This window comes from Simochromis diagramma, unplaced genomic scaffold (assembly GCF_900408965.1).
Source record: "Simochromis diagramma unplaced genomic scaffold, fSimDia1.1 OVJJ01000330.1, whole genome shotgun sequence".
NCBI lineage: Eukaryota > Metazoa > Chordata > Actinopteri > Cichliformes > Cichlidae > Simochromis > Simochromis diagramma.
The window spans coordinates 24,373-49,780 of NW_024386930.1; the positions used below are offsets into that span (position 1 = coordinate 24,373).

The following is a 25,408-nucleotide window of genomic DNA, read 5'->3' on the forward strand; positions in this document are numbered from 1 at the left end:
TCAAGACTCTGAATTTCTAGTTGTAACTGTATTTATTGCATCACGAAGCTCATACATGAACAGACACCAATTTCTACCAAACTGACAAAAAAAAAGAAACCAAACAAGGAAGAAATGTGACCCATAAAGCAGAAGTGTCAAAAGATAATATGCATGTTTGCACTTTTCAGAAGTCACAAGTCCAAGAATGTCATCAAGAAATTCATGCAATTAACCATAAAAGGAGAAATAGCAAAGGTAGATGTGTTTTTTGAACACAGAAAAGTCAGATTAAACATTCAACACAGTAAAAAAAAGGGAATTAAAATACATTTGATTCATCAAAATAGCAGCTGAAAAAAGAAATTACATGAATAATGTCATTCCTGGCAGCAGTTCCCTCACGTTAAAGCAAAAGCATAAAATAACATGTTTGATGGGATTTGAAGATGTTCCCTCTTAGATTACTGATTTCTGGGAACAATCTTGAGTTTTACAGGCTGAACTGGCTGAAACTTCCAGTCAAACTGAAGTGGAATCTAAAGAAGGGAAAAAGAAATGGATGTAACATCAGGGACAGGACAAAAAAGTAGCATCATAGTCTGAATGTGGAGGAGTGTTGCTCTTACCATGGTCTCTTTGCATGTTTCCAAAGTGTACTTCTGCAAGAGACGGACAATAACCATCTTCATGACGAGGAGGGCGTAGCGCATCCCAACGCAGTTACGAGGGCCGAGTCCAAACGGCATGTACGCATATGGGTTCACCTCCTCCCCGCTGTCTTTACTGAACCTGCAGATACAGATCAAATAAGCCTTTAAAATCATGGAGTTACTACGTAAAAGGAAAAGGCTCTGTATGCTGTTACAGAGGATGCAGTTAATCTAGCTACTCGAAACAGTAGCAAAAAAATCCTCTGTTGAATTCTTTTTTTTTTTTACATTAATTTCAGGTGTAGTATTCAGTAAGAATATTTGTAGTTTTAATTTCAGTGCTCTAACACAAAAACGAATACTGTTAACCCTCTACAGCACAGCGTGGCCTCTGGACTACAGAAAGTTTTTCGGTGTCTATAATGAGATAAGATTCGGCGTCTCCTAAATCACATCCTGATGAAGCTTTAACACAGTCTTAAGACACCACTGCATAAGTCTCTGGCTATCCTTGACTAAAAGTAAAGGGACCTAAAACTTCTCATGAAATCTGCTCGAGAGGATCTGTCAGGATAAATGGGATGAATGGCCCAAAATCCATGTGTGGAACCTGCTGCCAAAGGGACTGTTGCAAACTATCCAATTAAGAGAACCTGAGTGTTACAAATGAGAGATTCAATTTTTTGATTTTCATTAAATTTTCAAAAATGTCAAAATGTCATCACTTCATTACTTGAAATATTAAGAATAAACTGATGGGAACTATATATTTTTAATATATTTAAATAGAAGGAATTATGCAAATACAGAGAAATCTAAAAAAGATGAAAATAAATTGAATCTTTTTATAAATGTATTTAAAATAAATCTATAACTAATTTCAATACAGCCTTGCTTTGTCTTGTTGTGATGATTGTGTAGATGTCTTTGAGTCACTTCTTGTCAGAAAACCCAACGGTATTTCAGCATTTATGTCAGATTTGTTTGTAAGGTTTACAAAGACAAAGTGGCTTAGTCTATAGAAATAAACCTTGTAAAGCACCCTTTCTTTAGTAATAGTTTCCAAGATTTAACCAAGATTGGTTCTTGATAAGATTGCAGATTTACCTCTCTGGTCTGAAAAGCTCAGGTGAGTTCCAGTAGCGTGGGTCTTTGTGCAACAGCCACACAGGAATCCCAATTACGGTTCCTTCAGGGATGGTGAGGCCATGCACCTGCACAGTTTTTTTGCATGTCCTGTCGAGCCGAGGGCCAGTGGGAATCAAACGCAACGACTCGAGTATAACATGGTCCAGGTACTGCAGGTCGGTCAGCTCCTCATATGAAATGGGTGCCTAGGCAAAATATGAAAACACACAATCACAAAAAAGGAAAATGTGATAAGACTGTCTGCTACGGTAACAAGACAAATTATGTGAGAAATTACTGTACATCTTTCTTCAGGTTAGCATCAATTTCTTTGTGTAAGGTCTGCAACGCATCAGGGTTGGTGGCCAGATTATAAAGCATGTATGTAAGAGTGGTGCTGGTGGTCTCATAGCCTCCCAAGATGAAGACCAAGGCCTGGGAAAGGATCTCATGTTCAGTCAAACCTATCAAAAAGAGAAAAATCCTTGTCAGTTTCAGAATCATATTCAAAGCTAGTGTAGTCCTAATGTAATAACTGACTGGTATTGGTTAAACACTGATTTAAAGTCCAACCTTCCTGGTGTACATTTTTGATACTCATAGCCAGCCTGGCTGTCTCTAAATATGTGCAGGGATGTTATAGGGATATAATATCCCTGTTTATGGATTACCTCTCTGGTAAAAACATACCTTTATTTGGCTGTTCTTCATCATTCTTATACTCCTTTTCTGGGATCTCACTCTGAATTAACACCTGCAGGAAGTCTGCTCGGGCCTAGACCAAAAAGACAACATTCAGTGTCAGCAAACAAAGGCAACGTGCTCCAAATCTATGTTCTATTTTTACCAGCAGCACTGGATCGGTGCTGGCAGAAGAAGATCACAGTGTGACGAGGGATTGCGGGATGGCATGGGGAAAAGGAAGGGGGAGGCAGTGGGGGCACTATACATATGTCCTGTTTCTATAGCAACTGTTGGCCGGGGGCTTGAGTTTCTGACAACTGTCTTTTAACTACCTTCAAACAAGCCAGCTGTTGGACGGCGAGTGTCGTGTGATGAAGTTGCGTACGTCAGCAAGTAAAGAGCTGTTGGGAGCTAGATGAGGCTCCGCTCTGCAGAGATCGATTGAGTTTCCTTTGATACAGCATTCTCTGCTTATCAGAGACATCAGCATTGCCATCTGTGTTCAGGCTCCAGGAAGCAGCTACGCCAAACTTTTACAACTTCAAAAGAAATAGATTCTAAAATCATCATTTTACAAGGAGACGATTGTCATACTGTCTGTATATACAGGGAGTGCAGAATTATTAGGCAAATGAGTATTTTGTCCACATCATCCTCTACATGCATGTTGTCATTACTCCAAGTTGTATAGGCTCGAAAGCCTACTACCAATTAAGCATATTAGATGATGTGCATCTCTGTAATGAGAAGGGGTGTGGTCTAATGACATCAACACCCTATATCAGGTGTGCATAATTATTAGGCAACTTCCTTTCCTTTGGCAAAATGAGTCAAAAGAAGGACTTGACAGGCTCAGAAAAGTCAAAAATAGTGAGATATCTTGCAGAGGGATGCAGCAGTCTCAAAATTGCAAAGCTTCTGAAGCGTGATCATCGAACAATCAAGCGTTTCATTCAAAATAGTCAACAGGGTCGCAAGAAGTGTGTGGAAAAACCAAGGCGCAAAATAACTGCCCATGAACTGAGAAAAGTCAAGCGTGCAGCTGCCAAGATGCCACTTGCCACCAGTTCGGCCATATTTCAGAGCTGCAACATCACTGGGGTGCCCAAAAGCACAAGGTGTGCAATACTCAGAGACATGGCCAAGGTAAGAAAGGCTGAAAGACGACCACCACTGAACAAGACACACAAGCTGAAACGTCAAGACTGGGCCAAGAAATATCTCAAGACTGATTTTTCTAAGGTTTTATGGACTGATGAAATGACAGTGAGTCTTGATGGGCCAGATGGATGGGCCCGTGGCTGGATTGGTAAAGGGCAGAGAGCTCCAGTCCGACTCAGACGCCAGCAAGGTGGAGGTGGAGTACTGGTTTGGGCTGGTATCATCAAATTATGCACAGTAATAGTCACCTGCACAAACAGTTATCCCCCTAAAATAGCTAAAACTAAAAACAAACTAAAAACTACTTCCAAAAACATTCAGCTTTGATATTAATGAGTTTTTTTTGGGTTTATTGAGAACATGGTTGTTGTTCAATAATAAAATTATTCCTCAAAAATACAACTTGCCTAATAATTCTGCACTCCCTGTATACCTCGATGTGCTTCTTGCTTTTCCTATCTTCCTACATAGATTGTGCTCTCTGGTGTGGACTTCGCTTCACCTTAAATCATTGCCTTAGATCAGGGTTGTCAAACATGTGACCTGTGGACCAAAACCTGCCCACCAAAGAGACAAATTTGGTCAACTGGTCAATTGCAAATACACTCTGGATAGGCCACCCTGTCCATCATGGGGAAAATACAGTGAGACAAAAAAATCACTGCCCTAAAGCCACTTTAAAATTGCAGATTAATCTAGCATGTATGTCTTTGCAAAAAAACAAAAAAAAAAAACATGCAGGAACAAGGAGAATATGAGCATATAGAAAGGCACCAGCTGGCCAGTAGCTTTACTAACACGAGATAAAAAAATTAAGGGGATGTAAAGGTATTCCATAGAGTTTTGCTGGTCTGGCCCACTTGATATAACACCTCTGCTTAGACATTTGGCTGTCTGCCTGTAAATGTGCCAACCTATCATAGCCCCTGGCTTTGCCCCTCAATACTTGGATATTAAGCTTTCTTTCTGTCTTTTTGAGACTCATTTTTTGTTAACTTGTCTATCTCTAAGTCCTGGTTCCTGAAGATTTTTTAACATACTCATAAAATCTTTCCATTATGTGGCTTCACTTCACGCTGGCAATCAACCAAAACGGTCACATGAAGGTGGTTATCAACCAACCAACTGGGTTAACCCAGGGTTCATCAATTGAGTTTTGCTCGCATAAAAGGGTTGGCCTTGGTAACATATGAACAATTGCAAACATGGCACCAGAGCAGCTCGTTTAACAATAACACACAAATATGAAGAGATTAAACACATAATACAGAGACACAACTGCTACAAAGCAGCAGTGCAAGTGCGTGTGAGAAGAAAAACAATGTAGTATAGTAGTGCGTACACTTTAAGTGCTTTGGTCAGTAAAGACCAGTTTAGCTAATTTAAGAATAAGAAGTGTCTAAGAGATTTTACACCCTGCTCTTTGAGCTGTAGTCCTGGTAAGGGTTAAGAGTCTGAAAGCAAGTGAAGAAATAATTTCTAATTCAAATGTAAGTTTTGAATTTGGACAAATTGAATACAAATACAAATAGATAACCCATTTTAGGGTCATATATAATAATACAATTGATGTGAAATTGTTTGGAGCAAAAAGGAAAAAGAAAAGCTGGAATAAAATTCACTCCACACAGAGAGGTCTCCATCCCTGGAAGGAATACAATTTTTACAGATAGTTGATTAATCTGTAAATGAAGATTTCATACCGGGCATTTGACCGGTGGGCCGATAGTGATTTTTCATTTTTATGGGCCAATGTTTTTTTGTTGTTGTTTGTTTTGTTTTGTTTTTTGCAACAGTATAAACAATGAAAAGTGGTGCATTGGCCAGATGCTGGCAGATGTGTAAAAATAACTCAGTTGTTTGGTGCTGGCTATGGCGGAGCTTCCACAGAGGCCAGCAGGTGGATGAGGGAAAGGGGAGGCAGGAGGAGGAGAGACCCGAGGCGGCCGCCAGTCCGAGTGTCAGGTGAACTGAACTTCAGGTAAGAAGTTATGACCTGCAGTCTATCTGGGTCAGATATAAACCAGGTTTAGGTGTATTTTATTTTCGTTGTGCTGACTTTTTACAGTCGGTTACAATCACTCATACTGCGTACTAGCTAGCATGACGGAGTTTATATTACTGCTGGGTGGGTGCTATGATGTTACTGATAGTAAACTTTATTTTGTTCATAAGGTTAGTTAGTAGAGTTGCCAATGGTCCCGTAAAAAACGGAATCGTCCTGTATTCAGAGAAAATATTATGCGTTTCGTATTGAGTTGAAAAGGAACACAGTTTGTCCCGGACTTCAGCTAGAATGAAAAATACACAAAGCTGGAGTTATTCTGTCTTTATGCTGCCAGCTGCCTCTTCTTCTCTCATTCTCTCCCCTCCCTCTGCTGTTGCTACTTCAATCATGAAACTGATCAATGATCAGCTGATCGGCTTTTCTCTCTTGCTTGTTTATCGCCCACTTTGCGCCAGAAAGAGGAAACCAGCGGATGTCGCGCTAAACAGCAGCACGTTAAAGCTTGATCAGCTGTTATTAGAATTTATTTAATATTAATTTCTAGTATCAGCTGATGTTTGCTGGAGCCACAGCTGTAAAAGCTGCTGGTCATGATATCGGTTTGGATGTCTGGCGAGAGGGAAAAATGAAGATGAAACCAGGAGATGTCCTTACTGAATCATCAGAGCTGTGATGGAGAAACAGGTTTACCTTTTAGGTGACATGAATGACTTGAAGGGAAGTTATGAACTGTTTCTGAGAGACAAATAACACCAGGATCCTTTTCTACATAGCTGACAGCTGGTAACTGTGCAGGGGCGGGTCTAGCGAAGTTTTGCCAGGGGGCCAGGTAGGGCATTAACAGGGAAAGGGGGGCAAAAAGAAACACTTTTTTTTTCTTATTCTCATTTAAAATGTATAGCTTTTAATTAATAATTATCTGAATCTTACAACCAAAGTTTTTAACTGATGTAAAATGCATAGAAATCATACATATACCAACAAGACAGTGTACATCACTGTCACAACAGCGTTTGTTTTCATTCAAAGGCTTTATGGCTTTTCCTGTAATACCTGGTGGGCTGCTCTCTAGTCAAAATGCCCAGGCTGATTTTTTTTTGTCCTAGTTCAGCCCTGGGCACGACACACAGTGAATTAATCTAAGATCACATTAACATGTGTATCTCTGTATTAACAAACATGCCATATTGGCCCAGTTTCTCGTTCTTATCATTGTTGTGAGGAGACCATAAATAGCATTTGCTCATTTGTTCTAAAGCTAGGTTTCATGTCATGTCCTTTTAAACAAAATTTTGGGAAGAATTATTCATGCAAGATGGAGACAAAGAGATTAGGAAACGGATTTTTTTACTGATGTTTATGTCTTTAAAAAGCAACACCTATCCAAGGTGTACCTCGCTTCTCTTACTTTGATAAGTTTGATAAGCAGCTAACAAGGTATCAACTATAATGAACGACTGAGTGACAGTAATAAAAAGGTGAAGTTGTGGTTATCCTGAGCCTGTAGGAGTTTTGAATGCTTTTTAATTAGTATTATTCCCTGTGCAGTTTTTCACCCCTTTGATTGTACGCCGTGAAATAAACAAACATACACAAACAATTGCACAGGTTACTGTCATCATCTGAGGATAATTGAAATGTGTGGCTGGCATGTTTCCTCTCCGTCCCTTCTAGCAGGGCTAATTAGGGCTCCACTGCCAGGAGAACAGTGCACACACTGAGCAGACATCTGATGGCTTTGATCCACACATACACGCCAGCTGTTGCACCAGTTCAACCATCCAACCACCTTGGAGATGCTCTGCACTTCTCTTTCTGTTGCTTTTCATTTAATTCATCTATTACGAATTATGAAAACCATTATTTAGTGGGATGTAGCTGCATGGGGATGGATGGTTACACACAGTCACAATGAAACTCTAATTATAGTTTTCCTTTTGGCAAGACTTTTGTTGATTATATTTGGAGGCAGTCATAGGTAGTAATAGTTAATTTCCCATGTGACAAATTCAAGCATAAACCACATAAAACAATATTAAGTCTTAAGGCACATTTGTTCAAAACTGAAATGTAAAAATAATTATAATCCTAAATTAAGCTTTTGGAAATTTTTATGTAATTGACAATGAATTTGTTGATTTGCTGGTTGTCTTCTTAAACCCCAATTGCTACTTTTTTGTCCTTGTAAACCAGGTTTTGGATGCTTTTAAGTCTTTTTATAATATTTTGACACCAACTACCATTTTTGTGTCCTTTTAAACAAGGAGAATTTTTTAAATTATTTTTATAAAAATATATTTTGTTACAGGTATATTTTTTGCTTTTTTAAACCAAACCTTAGATTTTTTTTAAAAAATATTTTTTCAGATCTATGAGGCTTTACTTATTTTTATATCCTGAATCTCTACAAATTGAGGGGTTTTTTTTAATCCAAAAACATATATATTTTTTTACATCATTTTCAATGGCAAATAACTGCCCTCATCATCTTCAAAGCTAAAAAAAAATCTGTTATTTTAGATTTTCTCTTAACTTCTTCCTTTGTATTTTCTCTATATTCCCCCAGCCCTTCTTTATGCCACCATTTTTGGTAACGTGACAACGATTTTTCAGCAGATGTACGCCAACACAAACCGTTATCACGAGATGCTCAACAGTGTCCGGGACTTCCTGAAGCTCTACCAAGTTCCCAAGGGCTTAAGTGAAAGAGTAATGGACTACATTGCCTCCACCTGGTCCATGTCACGGGGCATAGACACTGAAAAGGTATGTCAACATGCGCTCACTGGCTATTTATTTTTTGTTTCTAATTAACAGATGACGTTTATTTGTTCTTGGTTGAAATGCAGAAATTTTAAATAATCTGCAAATAGCATATAGATGTTAAAAGCATAGGAACACAGGGTAAATTATATACTGTAAATAACCAGTGTGTGTGTGTGTGTGTGTGTATGTGTGTATGTGTGTATATATATATATATATAGGTAAAATTTATGAGCTTGCTAAAAAGAGACACTGCTGTGGTGCTCATTCACCCATCCTCCTGAATTAAAATGATGCTAAAACGATCTGAGTGTGTTCAAATTAAGCATTAAAATCTGGAAGCGGAGACACTGAAATAGTGCCACTCTGGTTAATCACGAGCCAAAAAGCATTCATATCACTGCATCCCATTTAAATCCACTTATTATATCATTTCACCTCCAATTAGGCTCATAACTACAATGACACAGGGATTTTATTACAGGGAACACCACCTCAGTGATTCAACTTTAATGATTCTTATGCTCACTTATTTTGTTGTTCCTATGTTGAGGCTGAACTGCATGTATGGATCATCTATTTGTCTAGCTGAAGGCCTCACTAAAGGGTCTAAAAATGGCACATAATCCCTTTCTGCTTGACATTCATCTTCAAAGAGATGTGTTTTAAAGGCAGAACCCTGCAATGGCCTGGCATCCTGTTGATTAGCTGTGCTTGGAATGACATGCTGCCACTCAGTGACACTCAGCAGAGAGGTGGCTGGACTCTGCTGGTAGCAGCTTCCATGTCGCCCACATGTGAAACCTGACATATTTAGTGCCATTCGACAGATAAGTTGACCCCTAGTGCAGAAATTAGCTGGACACATATATTGTCTGTTTTATCGCACATCATTAAGAAGGGCCTGCATACTATTTGCTATGGATTTTACATTTAACAATGTATATATATATGTATATGTGTGTGTATATGTGTGTGTGTGTGTATATATATATATATATGTATGTGTATACATACATACATACATACATACATACATACATACATACATACATACATACATACATACATACATACATACATACATACATACATACATACATACATATATGTATAATATATGTGTGTATACATGAAAAACATTTTGCTCATTAATGGATATTGAACAATTGCAGAAAAGTTTAAAAATTAACATTTTAGTGGACTCAATTAAAACATATATGTATAGTATAATAAATACTCTGCTTTTTGCTGGAAGAAAATCGACAAAAATACCAGCCCACCTACACATTACATCTGCAAGAGCTGCTCAGCCATGGAAACCTGTGCCCTGAGGCTCCTGCTGCACAGTTTTGAGCAGTTCAGTTTTATTTATATTGCACCAAATCCTAACAGTCATCTCAAGGTGCTTTATACTGTAAGGTAAAGACCATAAAATATTACAGAGAATATACAAAGCAAGCACTTGGCAACAGTGGGAAGGTAAAAACTCCCTTTTAACAGGAAGAAACTTCCAGTAGAACCAGGCTGCTGACATAACAGGGTTGGCAGGGGTGGCTGTAGCTCAGGTGGCAGAGCAGGTCAGCCACTAATCAGAAGGTCGGTGGTTCGATCCCAGGCTGACTCCTGGCTGCATGCCAAATATCCTTGGGCAAGATACTAACCCCATGTTTGCCTACTGGTGGTGGTCAGAGGGCCCGGTGGTGCCAGTGTCTGGCAGCCTCGCCTCTGTCAGTGCGCCCCAGGGCAGCTGTGGCTACAATGTAGCTTGCTATCGCCAGTGTGTGAATGTGTGTGTGAATGGGTGAATGACTGAATGTAGTGTAAAAGCGCTTTGGGGTCCTATGGACTAGAAAAGCGCTATACAAATGCAGGCCATTTACCATAACTGATGAATTATAACTGATGATTAAATGGTGTGAAAATGCATAGGGAGGGAAAAGTCGAATCTTAGAGGTAGAAAGGGTGTCTGTTTTGTGAATCCAAACTGGGAGCTGGTTCCACCAAAGACTGGCCCTGAAAGCTGAAGGCTCCGCCTCCCATTCTACATCTAAACACTGTATGAGCCATAAGTAAACCAACAGTCTGATGCTGAAGTGATAGAGTACTATGAGGTCTTTAAGATAAGATGTGGTCTGATTATTCAAGAGCTAGTATGTGAAGGGAAGGGTTTTAAAATTCTGGATTTAGACAGGTAGCCAATGAAGAGAAGTCACAGTTCTTTTATCTAGTTTGATAAAAGTTTGACTACCACAACTTTGTAAAAAAGGAGGATAATAGGTGCTTTTCTGTCTACATCTGTTAACAAGGTAAAGCAACATGGGAAATTATCCTTTATATAATTTTAGTTATGCAGTCGCCACCTACTCTGTCAGGACCAAATGAATCACTGCCTCATATATAAGCCCACATGTAACAACCTTAATCACTTACTGATGATTAATGGTTTCAAATACCCTTTATGCATCAAGCCAGATAAACACCTGTATGTACGTCACACTAGTGAAATGAGGCAAGCTGTGACGGTGGCCTGTGTAGTGTGCATTATAAGGTATTTTCTTTTATTTGTTTCCAGGTGCTACAGATTTGTCCGAAGGACATGAGAGCTGATATTTGTGTTCACCTCAATCGCAAAGTTTTTAAAGAGCACCCGGCTTTCCGACTGGCCAGTGATGGGTGTCTCCGAGCACTGGCCATGGAGTTTCAGACTATCCACTGCGCCCCTGGCGACCTGATCTATCACGCTGGTGAAAGTGTGGACAGCCTCTGTTTTGTGGTGTCAGGTTCACTGGAGGTCATTCAGGATGATGAGGTTGTTGCCATTTTAGGTGAGTAAAGCTCCTTTGTTTTACTTTAAAGAGAACTATGTGTAAATCCTAATTTTTACATTAGATTTGAATTGATCTTATTTTATTTTTTAAAATAAAATAAATGTCAGGTACTTATTTTTCATTACATTTCTAAATTAACCGGATAACAGGAAATTGACCTAATTTTTAACCTTCTCTCTAATGTCCCTCATAGCTGTTTTGGGCTTTTTTTCACTGCTCATACCGAGGCTGCTGCCTTGTGGCTAGCTCTGCACTCTAGCTAGCTTCCGATTTATCTACTTTCCCTTTATTAGCTTCATCAAACTAGGCATGTTTAGCTGGGCAAAGGTGATTCAAGTGTATCATTAGATTTGTTGTTACAAAGTAAACCATGGTGATTCACCCATGGTTTACTTTGTCAAATGTTTTGTCTTTCTTCTCTCACTAATGCCTACAGCCACAAGCTAATGACATGTTCGAGTATGGCTGTGAGTGCCTGAGTGATTATTTGTCTTCACCATTGTGCACGTGTTGCGCATGCATGAAACAGACTGGCTCATAATTGGAAAAATGTGACTGACCAGCCGGTCACCGCTCCAGGCCGAGCATGCTGAAATTTCATTCTCTGATGAACTGATCAGTGCATTTCTACAAAAATTAAAATGTAGAAATTAGTGAAAAGTAATCTACCTCTAAAGAAACCTCATTCTATAATAATGGTAAATTTGCATCATGCTGAAAATATACAACATGTATAGTATAAATTTTCAGGCCATTTGAAGGAATATACTACTACTACATGCTTGATGAGGAAATTTGCATTTCCTCCATTGGAGAAGCATTATACCTCTTCATTTCCCCAGCTGTCGAAGGACCTGCTGCTGATCTCCTCGGTTGTTTCACAATATAAAGTTTTAGATTACTTAAGCTGTGTGACTCGGATGCATTGACAATAGTGTCTCTAATCTGAATGTATTGTCTTGGAGGCACTTCAACACCAAAACACTGGTTGATAGCATAAAGGCTTTTAAGTCTAAGTGGCCTCTAGCTCTCTCTGAACATCCTAGCAAGAAAATAATTTTGTTCGAGGACTTACTTAAATCCTCCCTTTTCTTTTTTGCCTAGCAGCACTTTGCAAACTATCCCTGTCTGCAGTGTCAGCTGAGCTGTTTGGGGATCATTTTCTGCTGAGTGATGGATTCAGGATTTGGACAAGAATTTGTTTGTCAGTCCTCTCAGCAACAGTAAAGTCTGGTATTTTCAGTTTTATCTGAATCACATTAAGCCAGCTCACCTACTTTGGGCGCATATTGTAATCATCTCTAGTACATCAAATTTACTGCATTTTATTGGCTGTCCCCTTAAATATTGTCTGAGATCAATGAAAGATTTTAGCATTTTAAACAGTTGGAATGATAAAGATTTGTGGTGCTGTGAACTGCATTAACAAACATTCAGTTTTGCCTGTACGAATTCATCTGTGTGAACTACAAGGGTATAAGTGAATTAAAATTAAAAAAGTTGTCGCCTCCCAGCTTCACTTACACCTCAATAGCCATAATCTCTATGAACAATTTCAATCTGGCTTTGTTAAGGATTACCAATGACCTTCTGATGGCAGCTGATTCTGGTCTCCTATCCATCCTCATCCTTCTTGATCTTAGTGCGGCGTTTGATACCATTTCTCACAATATTCTCCTGAACCGGTTAGCATCCATTGGCATTAGTCATATCCCCCTTGCCCGGTTCACCTCCTATCTCTCAGACCGCACTCAATTTATCCAATTTAAATCCCATTCTTCAAGTCTCCATCCTATTTCTGCTGGTGTGCCCCAGGGTTCAGTATTAGGGCCTCTTTTATTCATTATTTACATGCTCCTGCATTGATTACTGCAGTTCCCTCTTATTTGGTCTCCCTAAAATGTCCCTTCATAAACTCCTTCTTCAAAATTCCGCAGCTCGGGTCATAACTCGTACTCCGTCAAGAGCTCATATTACGCCAGTTCTTCAGCAGCTTCACTGGTTGCCCATAGAAGCCAGGATAAACTTTAAAATCTTACTTCTCACATACAAGTGTATCCATAAATCTGCTCCTTCCTATTTGTGTGACCTGCTCCATATCACCACTGTCTCCCGCCCTCTCCGATCATCATTTGCTATTCATCTTACTGTTCCGTCCGCACGTCTTACCACTATGGGGAACAGAGCCTTCAGTCACTCTGCTTCTTGGCTCTGGAATTCTCTTCCTCCAGCCATAAGAAATATAGACTCTCTTCCTGCATTTAAAGTCACAGCTCAAAACACATCTGTTCAAACTGGCTTTTTCACTTTAGTGCTGATTTTACCTGTTGTCAAGTTCTGCTTTGCAATTTTAACTTATTTTATGTATTTTATGACTATTGCTTCCTTTATTAATTTTGTTCTTTTGTAAGGTGACCTTGGGTTTTTGAAAGGCGCCCTCAAATAAAATGTACTATTATTATTATTATTATTATTATTATTATTATAAAATTAGTGTAAAAAACATATTCTACATACCTGAAAAATCACCTAAAACTATATTATTTAGTGTAAAACTGCCTAGAATAAGCTTTTGTGGTTAATAAGTGTCTTGGGATTTACTCTCAATTCTTTTGTTCAAATTTGTCAATCTAACCAGTCTGTGGTGTCTGTGAAACTATTTTCAGTGCTGTATTCATTTAAGTTAAATGAAATTAGTTGAAACTAAACCTAACTGAAAATAAGCATTTTAAAATAAATAATAATTAAAAGTATTATAACTCAGGACTGAACAGAAAATCACAACGCAACACTTGCAATCTTTTGGCCTTCAAAGGTTACAATCAATACCTGTGCCACAGGTTCATTTCAAGCAAACATGTAATATGGCTGCCTGGATTGATTTTTCACTGATTTATTGAAAAGGCAATGAAACTGAACAACATAACAAACGAAATAAACCAATGTTATTTTTAAATACCTAGTTAGCTTCCATTATTAAGATTTTATTATGAGCTAATTTGAAAAAGCTTTAGTTAAAATTGCATCTTTCACAATCTGTAGCCAATGACGCAACAGTCAGAAGATAATAACTACCTAACAAATGGCTATGTTGAGCAATTTATAATAAACCTGTAAAGAAATATTACCTGAACCTGCACATGATTAGCAGTGCATCTACAACTTTATTGGTTGGCTTTACACCAGCTCAACTAACTTGTGACTATAGTAGAGACTTTTCTGGAGATTTAGCTCTTTAAGACCTACATACTTCACTTAGGAGTTAGTAGAAACAAAAAAAACGGGTTAAAAAGTTCACACTTGCTCATAAGGGATTGCTAGATTGTTTGAATTCTCTCTATAATGTTATAATAATTAATATTAAGCATACTGGGATAAATAATGGTGAGCATAATGGAAAACCTGAGGGGTTGGTAGAAATCAAAGGCGGTGCTAAAAGGGGGTAAATATCATTACATTTGCAGTCTGCTTGCTCATAAGTGATTTATTAGCAAACACACTATTACAAAGGCCACTAATTTCCTAAGGTATTTTTCCCACAGTGGTTATGATAGATGTATTGACCTGAGACCTGTGCCAGTAAATGAGGCCATACTTGACCAGATTAAAGTAAGCACAGTATCAGCGTCTGTAATGACTACACCATCTAAGCCTAATGAAAATTAATAAGGATCTACTCCTAACTACTGGGATACTTCCCATGTTAGTGACCCTAGTTTGTCTTCCAATGCATCTAGATTTGATCTTATTTTAAAAAATAAAGTAGAAAACTGTTCACAGCAGAATGTTTTGTTGTTAAAACATCATCATTTAACGTGCTTTATGAGTAATTTAATGAATAACGGATGCCATGCTCTGGTAGGAAATGTTACAGTGCCTTGGCTGGTTTCTGTCAATATCCTTCTATTGTTTTCTCTTTGCATAAATCAGTATACTGTCAACATGAAACCAATGAACCGGAAGGCAACTATAGTGATGAATAAATAGCTTCTTTGTATTGAATTCCTTATGAGACTAATAACAAATGAAAAAGAAACGGCATGTAAAGTAAATCAGCAAACAAGACAGGGCATCTGGTTTAATCAGCTACTGCTATTTTTACCACTGTACCACATACTGCTTTATATTAATGCTTTTGCCACATATAAGGTTTATTTTCATCCACTGCGTGTGTTTCGTCATGTCATCATGTGAAGAAATAACAAGGTGTTTTAAGTCAAGACAATAAAAAAAAAAAGAAGAAAAAAAAGTTCATGATAAGCTGTTGATTATACTGAGTCATAGTACTCCTTTGTTCAGGGTAGTTTATGGTAATACTGGGCTTCTCAAACTTAAAAAAAGTGCTGTGCATGAGTCACAAATGACAGACCTTATAAATTACTGAGTTGGTCTAATGAGCTTTAGATTATGAAGGTAATTTAACATTCTTTATAAAGGTTTGAAAGCTATATTTCTTATATGTATTAATAGTTAATACATCAGTTGTAAGCCATTACCTCGAACAGCAGAAAATCCTCATCTAGCTTTGTCTTCAGTTTTAAATATACATAAAAGTCTCCTCAAAAGAACAAAGGGATTTAGTTCCAGCTGTTCAGCAGCATCTGTCATGCTGGAGGGGGACTTTCCAAGACCTCCCAACCCAAAATGTGTTCTTGACTCATAAATGATCCACATTGCATAACTGTATTATTTATAACCAACCTAAAACAAGTAGCTGCTGCTTTCATTCCATATATAGAGGGACTTTTTCACAAGTAAAAGACTCACCGTCCACTTTATTTGGTTTCTACTGGATCTGGATGGACGTGGTCAGTAACAATACTTAGGCAGTCTGTGGTGCTCAAACAGTTCTCTTGTGTGCCAAAAAATATCCCCCAAATTATTACACCTCTATTGGCAGCCTGAACTAAAGGCAGGACAGGCCTGCTTTTATGTTGCTTACGTGAAAATCTGACCCTGCCATCCAAACGTCAGATCAGAAAGCTCTGCTATGCTACTTTCTTAAGTAACCCTATAGATGGCTGTGTGGGGAAAAAATCGGTTTCTGAAATACTTTGACCTACTTAGATCTGAGATCTAGCACCAACAACTATACCCAGTTGAAATCACCTTTCTTCCCTATTCTGATGCTCGGTTTGAACTTCAGAACTTTGAATGCCTAAATGTACTGAGTTTCTGCCATGGGATTAGCTGATTTGAAATTTGCATTAACAAGCATTTGAACAGGTGTACCTTACAAAGTGTCCATTTAGTGTAAACCTGTGTGTAGTACTTAATGCTGTGTGTTAAATTACAGGTACTGAGATTTTCAATAATCATCAATAACTGATATATAAAAACATTATTAAAGCTGTTTTTGCAAGCCTGTTTTTGTCTCTTACTGTTTTCTTTTACCTGGAAGATCAGATCTTGTTGCTGAACTAACATGGAACTAAAATTGTGCGCTCTCTCTCGTGCAGGAAAGGGAGACGTATTTGGGGACGTTTTCTGGAAAGAGGTGACTCTGGCTCAGTCCTGCGCCAATGTGCGAGCTCTGACCTACTGCGACCTCCACGTTATTAAACGCGACGCTCTGCAGAAGGTGCTGGAATTCTACACGGCATTTTCCAACCACTTCTCTCGAAACCTGCTGCTCACTTATAACCTGCGTAAGAGGGTGAGTGACTGTTCAGATGCCAGATACAGTTGACTGCATTTTCATTTAGGATTTACACAGAAGTTTTCATCTGCAAAGACTTCAGCCTTGTGCACAGTGGTACATGAAAAAGAAAAAAAAAAATTAACAAAATAAAACAAACATTTTAGAATATATTTACAAATTCCAATAATATCTGTAAAGGTAGTGTTGATATTACCAGTACCAGACAGTGAGCAGTAAGTAAAGCAAAAGCTGAAGATTGCAACCTTTAAGAAGAGAGGTTTTTTTTTGCAATCCAAGTTGAGATTGCATTAAATTCAACAAGATGAAAGCGTGGAGTATTTATTAAATAAATCAATCAATTAATCAATATTGAACCTATATATGTTTAGTCATGTCAATATATTTCACAGCAGAAGACAGCCTACCTTTCATGATCTGGACAATCACAATTGTTCACACGTATCAATTCTTGTTAAATAGGGGCCAGAAACTCCCACTCTGGGAAAAGGTAACCACAGAAAACCTTATATTCAACCTAAGGGACACGTGCACCTACTGCCTTCAGTCACACAGCACTGCATAGAAAAACAGAGCTCCATTAAACAGCCACCATATACTAAAGCCGCTCTCACATCCTTCATTCAGAAATGAACAGCTGTGATCAACAATAGCGTAAGAGTAGCTACCAATCACTGCTTCATTCTTCACGAGGTTAGCCTGCCCGGGAGAGTGCAAGTGAGATTGGATTGCTTGCATTTGAAGAGGCAATCTCATCTTCTGCATTAAAGTTACTATTCACCAGGGTCCCACGTCCTGAATGTATGCAGCAGGGAAATCCCGATATGGGTTGACTAAAGGAGCCTAATGTTGCCTTCAAATGGAGCTGCTGAGATTGTGTTGTTGACTGATCCAGCAGAGCAGACAATGTGCATTTGATCTGTACATCTGATGCTGTCTTACCTTTTCAAATGTGATGAGTGACTTTCTGTGTGTTGCAAATAAAATGCCCAGACTTTCTGAGTTAAAACTGCCACATAACCTATTTTAATCAGAAACTTTCCATTTGAAAGTATTTAGTGCAGCAGAATAATATTGTTAGAGCTCATTGTTGCTTCTAAATATGTTAGAAACTGGGGTGATTAGCCTGTAAGTGGACAATAGGTGGTAAAATGGCAGGTAGCGATGCAAGGCAGCAGTGGCATTGACATGTCAGAGGGAGAGATAGATTTATTTAATTTATCTCTCCCTAGAGAGATAGATTTGCAGATTAAATAAATGACCAAATTGGGAGGATGTTTTTGTTACAGCGTGAGGACAGTAAAGAATTAACCAGCACAGCTTCAGTTGAGTTCCCTGCACTAGCTTTACTAGACTAGATTCTTCACCCACACCCAACCGAAAAGCAGGCTCAATAGGCAAGCAGACTAATAATTCCAGGGAATTGGACTACTGGGAACAGTTCTATACAAGAACCGGTTCTCGAGTTTCAGCACTGTCATGTATCCTTGGGAAAAACAAACAGCTACTCAAATTGTTTCACATTTTCATCTATTAAAATCCAAAATGTCAAGAGTAGTTTGCGCTTATTTTCATCAGCGTTTTGGGGTTTTGCTTGCAGACCTTAAAGTTGAATTGCTTACTGACAAAATGAATGTTATATGTTGAATGTTAGAGTGTGACGTTAATGAAGGTTAATAAAGTAATAAAGTGTTTTTTAATTATTACTTTTAATTAATATTAATCCCTAATTAATGAGACAAGTGAATTACTGGATTGGGAGACTGGGATTGGGACATTTTAAAGCACAGAAATAAAGCTACAAAGCTAAAAACTGAAAAATACAAAATGCCTAAAAATATAGTTGTCCATTAGCATCATCTGGGTGGTAAACTGACAGTGAGCCTTCACTCGCTGAAGCCAGAGGCTTGATATGAACTTTCCCTGTGCGCCATGGGAATTAGCCTTTTTAAAGTGACATTTGCAAAGAACACACATTTTGACATATTGGCAATCTTTCACACACAAATTCTACAATCAATAAGAGAGATGGTGAAAATGATGTTGATCTGCTTTTGTACTACTTCAGGAGACTAAACTGACGAGTGTGAGAGTGGTTTGGGTATAATTTTGCTTGTGTGCTGTCAAAATCTGAAACTTTTGGTCAATAAACTTTGTGGGTTTTTTTTTTTTAATGATGGTCTTTTAGTCATAAGAATTTTAAATTCTCTTTCAGATCGTTTTTCGAAAGATCAGTGATGTGAAACGGGAAGAGGAGGAGAGACGGAACCGTAAAAATGAAGCCCCTCTGAATTTGCCACCAGATCACCCAGTACGAAAACTTTTCCAGCGCTTTCGACAGCAGAAGGAGGCCCGCATGGCGACTGGGAAACCAGAAACAGATGAACAAGACATTGAGAAGGGTCCTCTCTACGTGGACATCCCCAAAAATAAATCAGCTATTACAACTACCAGCATTGTCACTGTAACAGAAAGCCCAGCTACACCTTCATCTTCAACTCCTCAATCGCCATCACCTCTGAACTGTACGGTCGCAGACAAGGCAAAACTGCAAGTGCCATCGTCCATTTCTTTGGTTGGTGGCCGCTCTGCTGAACCACCCAAACTGAAAGGCTGGGGTCGCTTTAAGGAGTCGATGGCCAAAGCTGACAACTGGAACACAGTGTCTAAAGCTGAATCCATGGAGACTTTACCTGAACGAACCAAGGTGCAAGAATCCCCGATCTCTTTAAAAAAGACGGACTCATGTGACAGCGGCATTACCAAAAGTGAGTTACGCCTGGACAAAGTGGGTGACTTCCGCTTGACGCCTCAGGACCGCAGTCCTGCCCAGCCTCCAGAAATGAGGCATTTCTTCTACCCCATCCCGGAGCAAACGCTTCAGGCTTCACTGCAGGAGCTCAAGCTAGAGCTAAAGGATGACCTTAAGAACCTAAATGTTCGAATGTCAGGCCTAGAGATGCAACTCACAGAAGTGCTAAAACTCCTGAAAGCCAGCCATTCACGCTCTGGCTCTCCACAGCATCTTTTTGACATTTCTAGACCTGCTTCACCAGAAGTGGACAAAGAGGATATCTTCTCTTGAAGAATGAAAGAGTCATCCGGCAACAGTTGACCTTAAATTCAGCTGAATCCAGTAATATACAGATTACTCGGATAGCTGAGACCACACTGGGTATACCATTTAGATTAGGCAGCAGTGTAGTAAGATGCACCAGCCTTCATCCTAGGGTGTACCTACCTGGTAGCAAGGTAACGTCGTGCTGACAAGTTGAGGTCATAACCTAGATTTTTGTGTCTTGGAATCTAATATCTGAAGGTTACACAAAAACTGACAGCTCTCTGTTTGTACATACGTTTGATTTATCTTTCCGCTGCACTATGATGGAAAAATACTTTGAGGGGTGGCATTTTATGAAAAGTCTGTTCAGATTTTGGGGGAGGTAGGAGAAGGAGGTATCTCCATTGGAAGGTTCCAATGGAAGCAGCATGACCCACTGGTTTGTTAGCATTTGTAAGAGATTCTTTGCATGTCACATAAAGTAGACGTCTGCCTCAAATAGCAGTTGGCGCATATTTGATTAATTGAGGCCGCACGCCGATCCATTTGCATTATTTCACATTGACAGGGAAAGAGGACAGTTTTTGCAGATGCTGAATCAATCTTAATGTAATTTCCTCAAACAGTTATGTAATTATATCAGATGCCAGAATCATTATGAATTAAACAACAGATAACTCTGCCCGACCAATCTGATTTTCAAAAACATGTTTGAGCGGAGATCCTAATTTCAATAAACCACAAATAGATGTGCTTCATGGAAAATTGAATGAAATGCTAACTAGTGAGGCAGCAATTGGCAAGTTATCCCTCTTTCCTGATATCTAGGTTTACTATGTTACAGCTTTGGTGATACATACAGTAATTTTATAGGTACTGACTGTGGCCAAAACCCTTACAAATATAGAAAGTAATGGCGATTTGCACAATATTTGTAAACTAAAATTTGTGTACAATAAAACAGGCTGTCAGAAAGTGGACTGAGATCACCAGACCATTTTTGACTTTAATGGTCCCTTAAGTATATTTTTACATTTTAATCCTGTTAACATGCATGATTTAACATTTCTGTTTGTCCTCATTTTTACTTGAGAAAGCAAACAAACAAAAAAGCTAATATTAGGAGGTCTTTTCGGAGCACATGTTCAGGGTGAGTGTGTGAAATGCAGATGATCTTGAACTGTTTTAAATGTGTTAACTTGCTTCTGGCTTTGAAAAATTGAAGAGTTTCCTTCAGAGTGGGAAAAATCTTTAACCCCTCAACCCCTTTTTAATATGATGCAGTCAATACAAAAAATGTGTTGCAGACATTCAAATGTTTTTTAAAACGACACACTTGGTGCAGTAATGCCTGAATTATGCTTCAGCGGGAAATCTACGGCATAACTTACAAGATAACCGGAAACCCCTTTTTTAACCGTACACCTTCCACATAACCTGATGTGCCCCTCCCAAGAAATATAACTACGGGTCGGGTCGACATAGCCCACGACGACTGAATGCCGTGGAAGGTCCAGTGTAGGGTTAAAAAGGGTGACCGGTTGCATCGTCAGTTATGCCGCAGACTTTCCACAGAAGTCCATATCACGCATAGCTGTTGTAGGAGTGTTTCATATAGATGGTGTATGTTTATGTTAATATATATTATTTAATTGTTACAATATACACTTTCACTTCATCAGGTACACCTTGCTAGTACTGGGTTGGACCCACTTTTGCCTCTAGAACTGGCTTATTTCTTCATGACATACATGTAGATTCAATAAGATGCTGAAACATTGCTCAGAAATTTTGGTCCATATTGATGTGATGGCATCATGCAGTTGCCGTAAATGTTCCCCTTTTTAAGAAGACAGTCTGAGATTATATAATTTTGTGACATGGGACTTTATTCTGCTAGAAGCAGGCATCAGACTAGCTGACATTTTTCCAATCTTACTACTGTCCAATTTTGATGAACCTGTGTGAATTGTAGCCTCAGTTTCTCGTGGCACCTGGTATGGTATTCTGCTGCTACATTCGGTGATGCCCTTCTGCATATCTTGGTTGTAACTAGTAGTTATTTGAGTTTCTGTCGCCTGCCTTCTCTGCTTTCTGGAATCAAGAAGGTATTTTCACCCAAACCCAGTTTTCCTTTTTCAGACCATTCTCTGTAAACCCTAGAGGTGGTTACGTGGGAAAATTCCAGTAGGTCAGCAGTTTCTGAAACACCCAGAGCAGCCTGTCTAGCATCAAAAACCATGCCACTTTCAAAGCCACTTAAATCATCTCTCTTCACTGGATATCTGCATGCCTAGATGCATTGTGCTGCTGCCATGTGATTTGCTGATTAGATATTTTTGTTAAGCAGTCAAACAGGTGTACCTAATGAAATGGCTGGTAAGAATATAGATTTAATGTGATTATTTTTAAATTTTTTAAATGAAACATCTTTATTTTATTTTACTGTGAACATGCTATTATTTCTTTTTAATATCAAAAGACTTGTTTTTTCCCCAATTCCACATAATCTTCAGTAGTTGTAGCGTCTAACTGGCCAAGAAGAGCTGCATTTGTATCATACAGACATTTAGTTTATACTGATGAGCAACTTGCTTTACGTAACACGATGACTACTGTAGACTCTGAGGGTAGAAATTGAATGTTGACATAGAATGCTGTATTTTTATCAAGTCCCAAAATGTATTTATTTATTTATTTATTTTTTGTATTGAACACCAGCATCAGGCAGATTCCTCCAATCATTATAAATAAAATATACAATAACAGGAACAATCTCTACAATTTCATTTTTCTCTTTAACTCTTGTTAAATAGGGATTAACTCAGATTGCAATAATTCCTGCATGATAAATACTAAAAGTTTACATATATGCCAATTATTATCAAATTTGTCCTTCGACTTTAAATTTAATGACCAAAACAAATTGACGCACTATCACGTTTCCGAAAGCAAACAAACAAAAATACAATAGACAATCAATGTGATCAATGTGGACAGGCTGACTGAGTGGAACCTAAATGAGAAAAATATGCATGAAACAAAGTAAAGCAGAGCAATGCACTCTGGTATTAAGCAATAAAAAAAGGCACAGTTAGCTTTTACAGTACAATTTAGTTCTAAGATATCCGTCGCCGCACTTGAGAAACAATGAATAATGGAAGAAAATTTCATAATACTCTGCAAATGTGAGTCATTTTTTAAACAATCAGACTGCAGGTAATGAAGCCCGGAAAGTGGTTGCAATCAGCTGAAATAAAGTTTTATATCACTGAAATTAACGCTTGTATTTCTAAAACAAATAATATGACTTTTGGTTCGTCTTTGGAAAAAGTAGGAGCATTACTGAATTTATCCAATAAAAGCACTTCTTTTCATGAGAAAAAATAACCATTTTTCTTTATTATTCATCACTCATGGATAATTTATGTTCCCTGCGCGCTTTCTCCGTCACAAAAGACAAGCTGGGACGGACACAGCTGAGAGGAAAAAGATGCTGAGGTTTTTACTCCAACACTCATGTTCCATCAAAAATTCAGCCTGCTAAAAATAAATGGGCATGTCATCACAGAAGTGAGAACTCATTAGGTTTATTGCCAGTGTTTGGGGGTCTGCTTCTCCAAGAATTGTGATCTCAAAACCAAAGAAAAGGCACTAAAAATCACCATGGCCTCTCGATCACAGATTATTCATGAAGCTGCTGCGCAAGAGTTCACAAATCAAAGGGAGAGGAAAAGAGGTCAGATGGCATCGCTGAGGAATTCAGTCACTGTAATGAAAGAAGGATCTAAAGATTATGTAACTCTAGACAAAGTCTTTATCTTAGCAGCAAAATCAACCATCAGATGTTTTTAAACGCTTTGAAAGTGCAAACAGATGTGACAAAAACGTATTTATTATCTATGAATAGATGAGATGAGGATGATCATCTCATCTAGTCATTATGTTTGAAGCCAACAGAGTTCAACGCAGACTCAGATAATTGACAAATCTCTGGCTGTGAGCCTGCAACTCTTTTCTTTTCAGATCTGTTTTTGTAAGTGACTATTTTAATGTTCAATTTCAAGTTATCTGGAAAAAAAAAAAGAAGAAATGATAGGGTTTAGTTTAATACCTGTTACTGCGGCTTTCACAATTTAGCATATAAAGCATGGTTACTTGAACAAAACTCATTCCCAACACCGTAGGATAAATCCAGTAAAGTTACTGTGCTATTTTAAGAAAAAGCAGACCTACTTTGGCGGTTTTGAGGCTACATTTGGCAAAAGCTAAGTCAGGTTTAAATCAATAGCATGCACAATTCTTGAAACAACATTAAAGTATAATTTCACAATATCTATGTTGTGAGAAGATTTAAACCACACTCATGTCTGTGCAATAACTGCAGAATAATGGGCCGCTCACATAAACATACTTAGAGAGTGATAGGATGCTTTGTGCAGCCCGCTGAGCACCCGAGATTTAAACTCCACTTTATGCAAATGATCCAACAACCACACAAGAACCAGTTACACCCATTTTAGTGTGCACTGAAAACTAAGCGCAGCGGTTTAGTACTCTGCTCCACCAAGGGTAGGGAAATTGCTTCAGCGCATACATACGGCTGTAATCATTATCAGTCTCGTTGGTTTTGTATAATAACAGATTCAACAGTGGTTTAAAAACTGTGTAACAGGGAAATGAAGTGTGCTGTATGGCAGCAGCATGCCCCCCTCCTCCTTCATCCTTCTTTCTTTCCAGAACTCATTAAGGCAAAAAACTGAAATAGTTGCAATTGTTACCTTGATTAAATTGGATTTTAACTCAGTTCTTTTTCCACCAACAATGAAAAACTCAACGAATACCAGTAATGTAATTTATATGTAATCCATATGTGATTACAGGAGGCTTTTAGAAAGAAACATTTCTAGGGCTAACAATGGATTTGTAGTCATGTAGATGTCAACACTTTAAATCTTCGTGTCAAACAGAAGAATAAATGAAAACACCTGCACTGATTTTTTTGGGAAAAATGGCACATTAAAGTGGATCTATTATGCTTTTTCTTGTTACAGTTTTAGAGGCTTTCATTAAATATGGTGAAAGATTAAAAAAAGTAAGGTTAGTACATGTGTCACTAATTCCTTTTAACCAAATGCTCAGGTTTAAGAGTTTTTCTTGTTTTTGTTTTGTTTTTTAACACTGGTTGATGTCAGAGAAAACAGATATTCCTAATATGGTCATCTAACAGAAGCTCCTCCCACCTGTTAAAATCTGTGAGAGGCAACCAATCACCAATCAATATCAGCCTTAAAACAACTTGATTCAGACAGTGGATGAACTGAGGGGCTGCACCAAGGCCTAGCATAAAGTTTAAACGTTTATTTTGAACTGCGAATCATACAAATCTATTCTAGTGGAGTCCAAGAATAACAATGTGAAGCTGGAAATGAGTGTAACTGGTCCCCTTTAAGATATAATATTTTCACTGAAGCCACAAT

At 38.3% G+C, this 25,408-nt stretch overlaps 2 protein-coding genes across 2 annotated transcripts; one reads left to right on the forward strand and one right to left on the reverse strand.

Moving 5' to 3' along the window:
• Positions 1–13: 13 nt before the first annotated feature.
• LOC120736787 (cytochrome P450 3A19-like) lies at positions 14–9,271 on the reverse strand. Its single transcript, XM_040037079.1, has 7 exons — positions 9,020–9,271; positions 6,392–6,393; positions 2,451–2,535; positions 2,064–2,224; positions 1,740–1,966; positions 609–771; positions 14–518 (listed from the first exon to the last, which is right to left on the reverse strand). The coding sequence occupies exons 1-7, from the start codon at positions 9,243–9,245 to the stop codon at positions 444–446; spliced, it is 939 nt and encodes a 312-aa protein (XP_039893013.1). The 5' UTR covers positions 9,246–9,271; the 3' UTR covers positions 14–443.
• Positions 5,561–24,002, forward strand: LOC120736785 (potassium voltage-gated channel subfamily H member 1-like). The gene is made up of 5 exons (XM_040037076.1): positions 5,561–5,586; positions 8,180–8,379; positions 10,953–11,205; positions 16,668–16,864; positions 19,083–24,002. The coding sequence occupies exons 2-5, from the start codon at positions 8,230–8,232 to the stop codon at positions 19,950–19,952; spliced, it is 1,470 nt and encodes a 489-aa protein (XP_039893010.1). The 5' UTR covers positions 5,561–5,586; positions 8,180–8,229; the 3' UTR covers positions 19,953–24,002.
• The last annotated feature ends 1,406 nt before the right edge of the window (positions 24,003–25,408 follow it).

What these genes read in the sequence shown, in the direction of transcription:
- LOC120736785 (XM_040037076.1), top strand. Translation starts at nt 8,230, where the DNA reads ATGTACGCCAACACAAACCGTTATCACGAGATGCTCAACAGTGTCCGG. An exon ending in GGGGCATAGACACTGAAAAG is followed by an intron (nt 8,380 to 10,952) that starts GTATGTCAACAT and finishes ATTTGTTTCCAG; the next exon opens with GTGCTACAGATTTGTCCGAA. An exon ending in CTTATAACCTGCGTAAGAGG is followed by an intron (nt 16,865 to 19,082) that starts GTGAGTGACTGT and finishes ATTCTCTTTCAG; the next exon opens with ATCGTTTTTCGAAAGATCAG.
- LOC120736787 (XM_040037079.1), bottom strand. Translation starts at nt 9,245, where the DNA reads ATGTGTCCAGCTAATTTCTGCACTAGGGGTCAACTTATCTGTCGAATG. An exon ending in TGAAGAACAGCCAAATAAAG is followed by an intron (nt 2,225 to 2,450) that starts GTATGTTTTTAC and finishes TCTTTTTGATAG; the next exon opens with GTTTGACTGAACATGAGATC. An exon ending in AAACATGCAAAGAGACCATG is followed by an intron (nt 519 to 608) that starts GTAAGAGCAACA and finishes TCCCTTCTTTAG; the next exon opens with ATTCCACTTCAGTTTGACTG.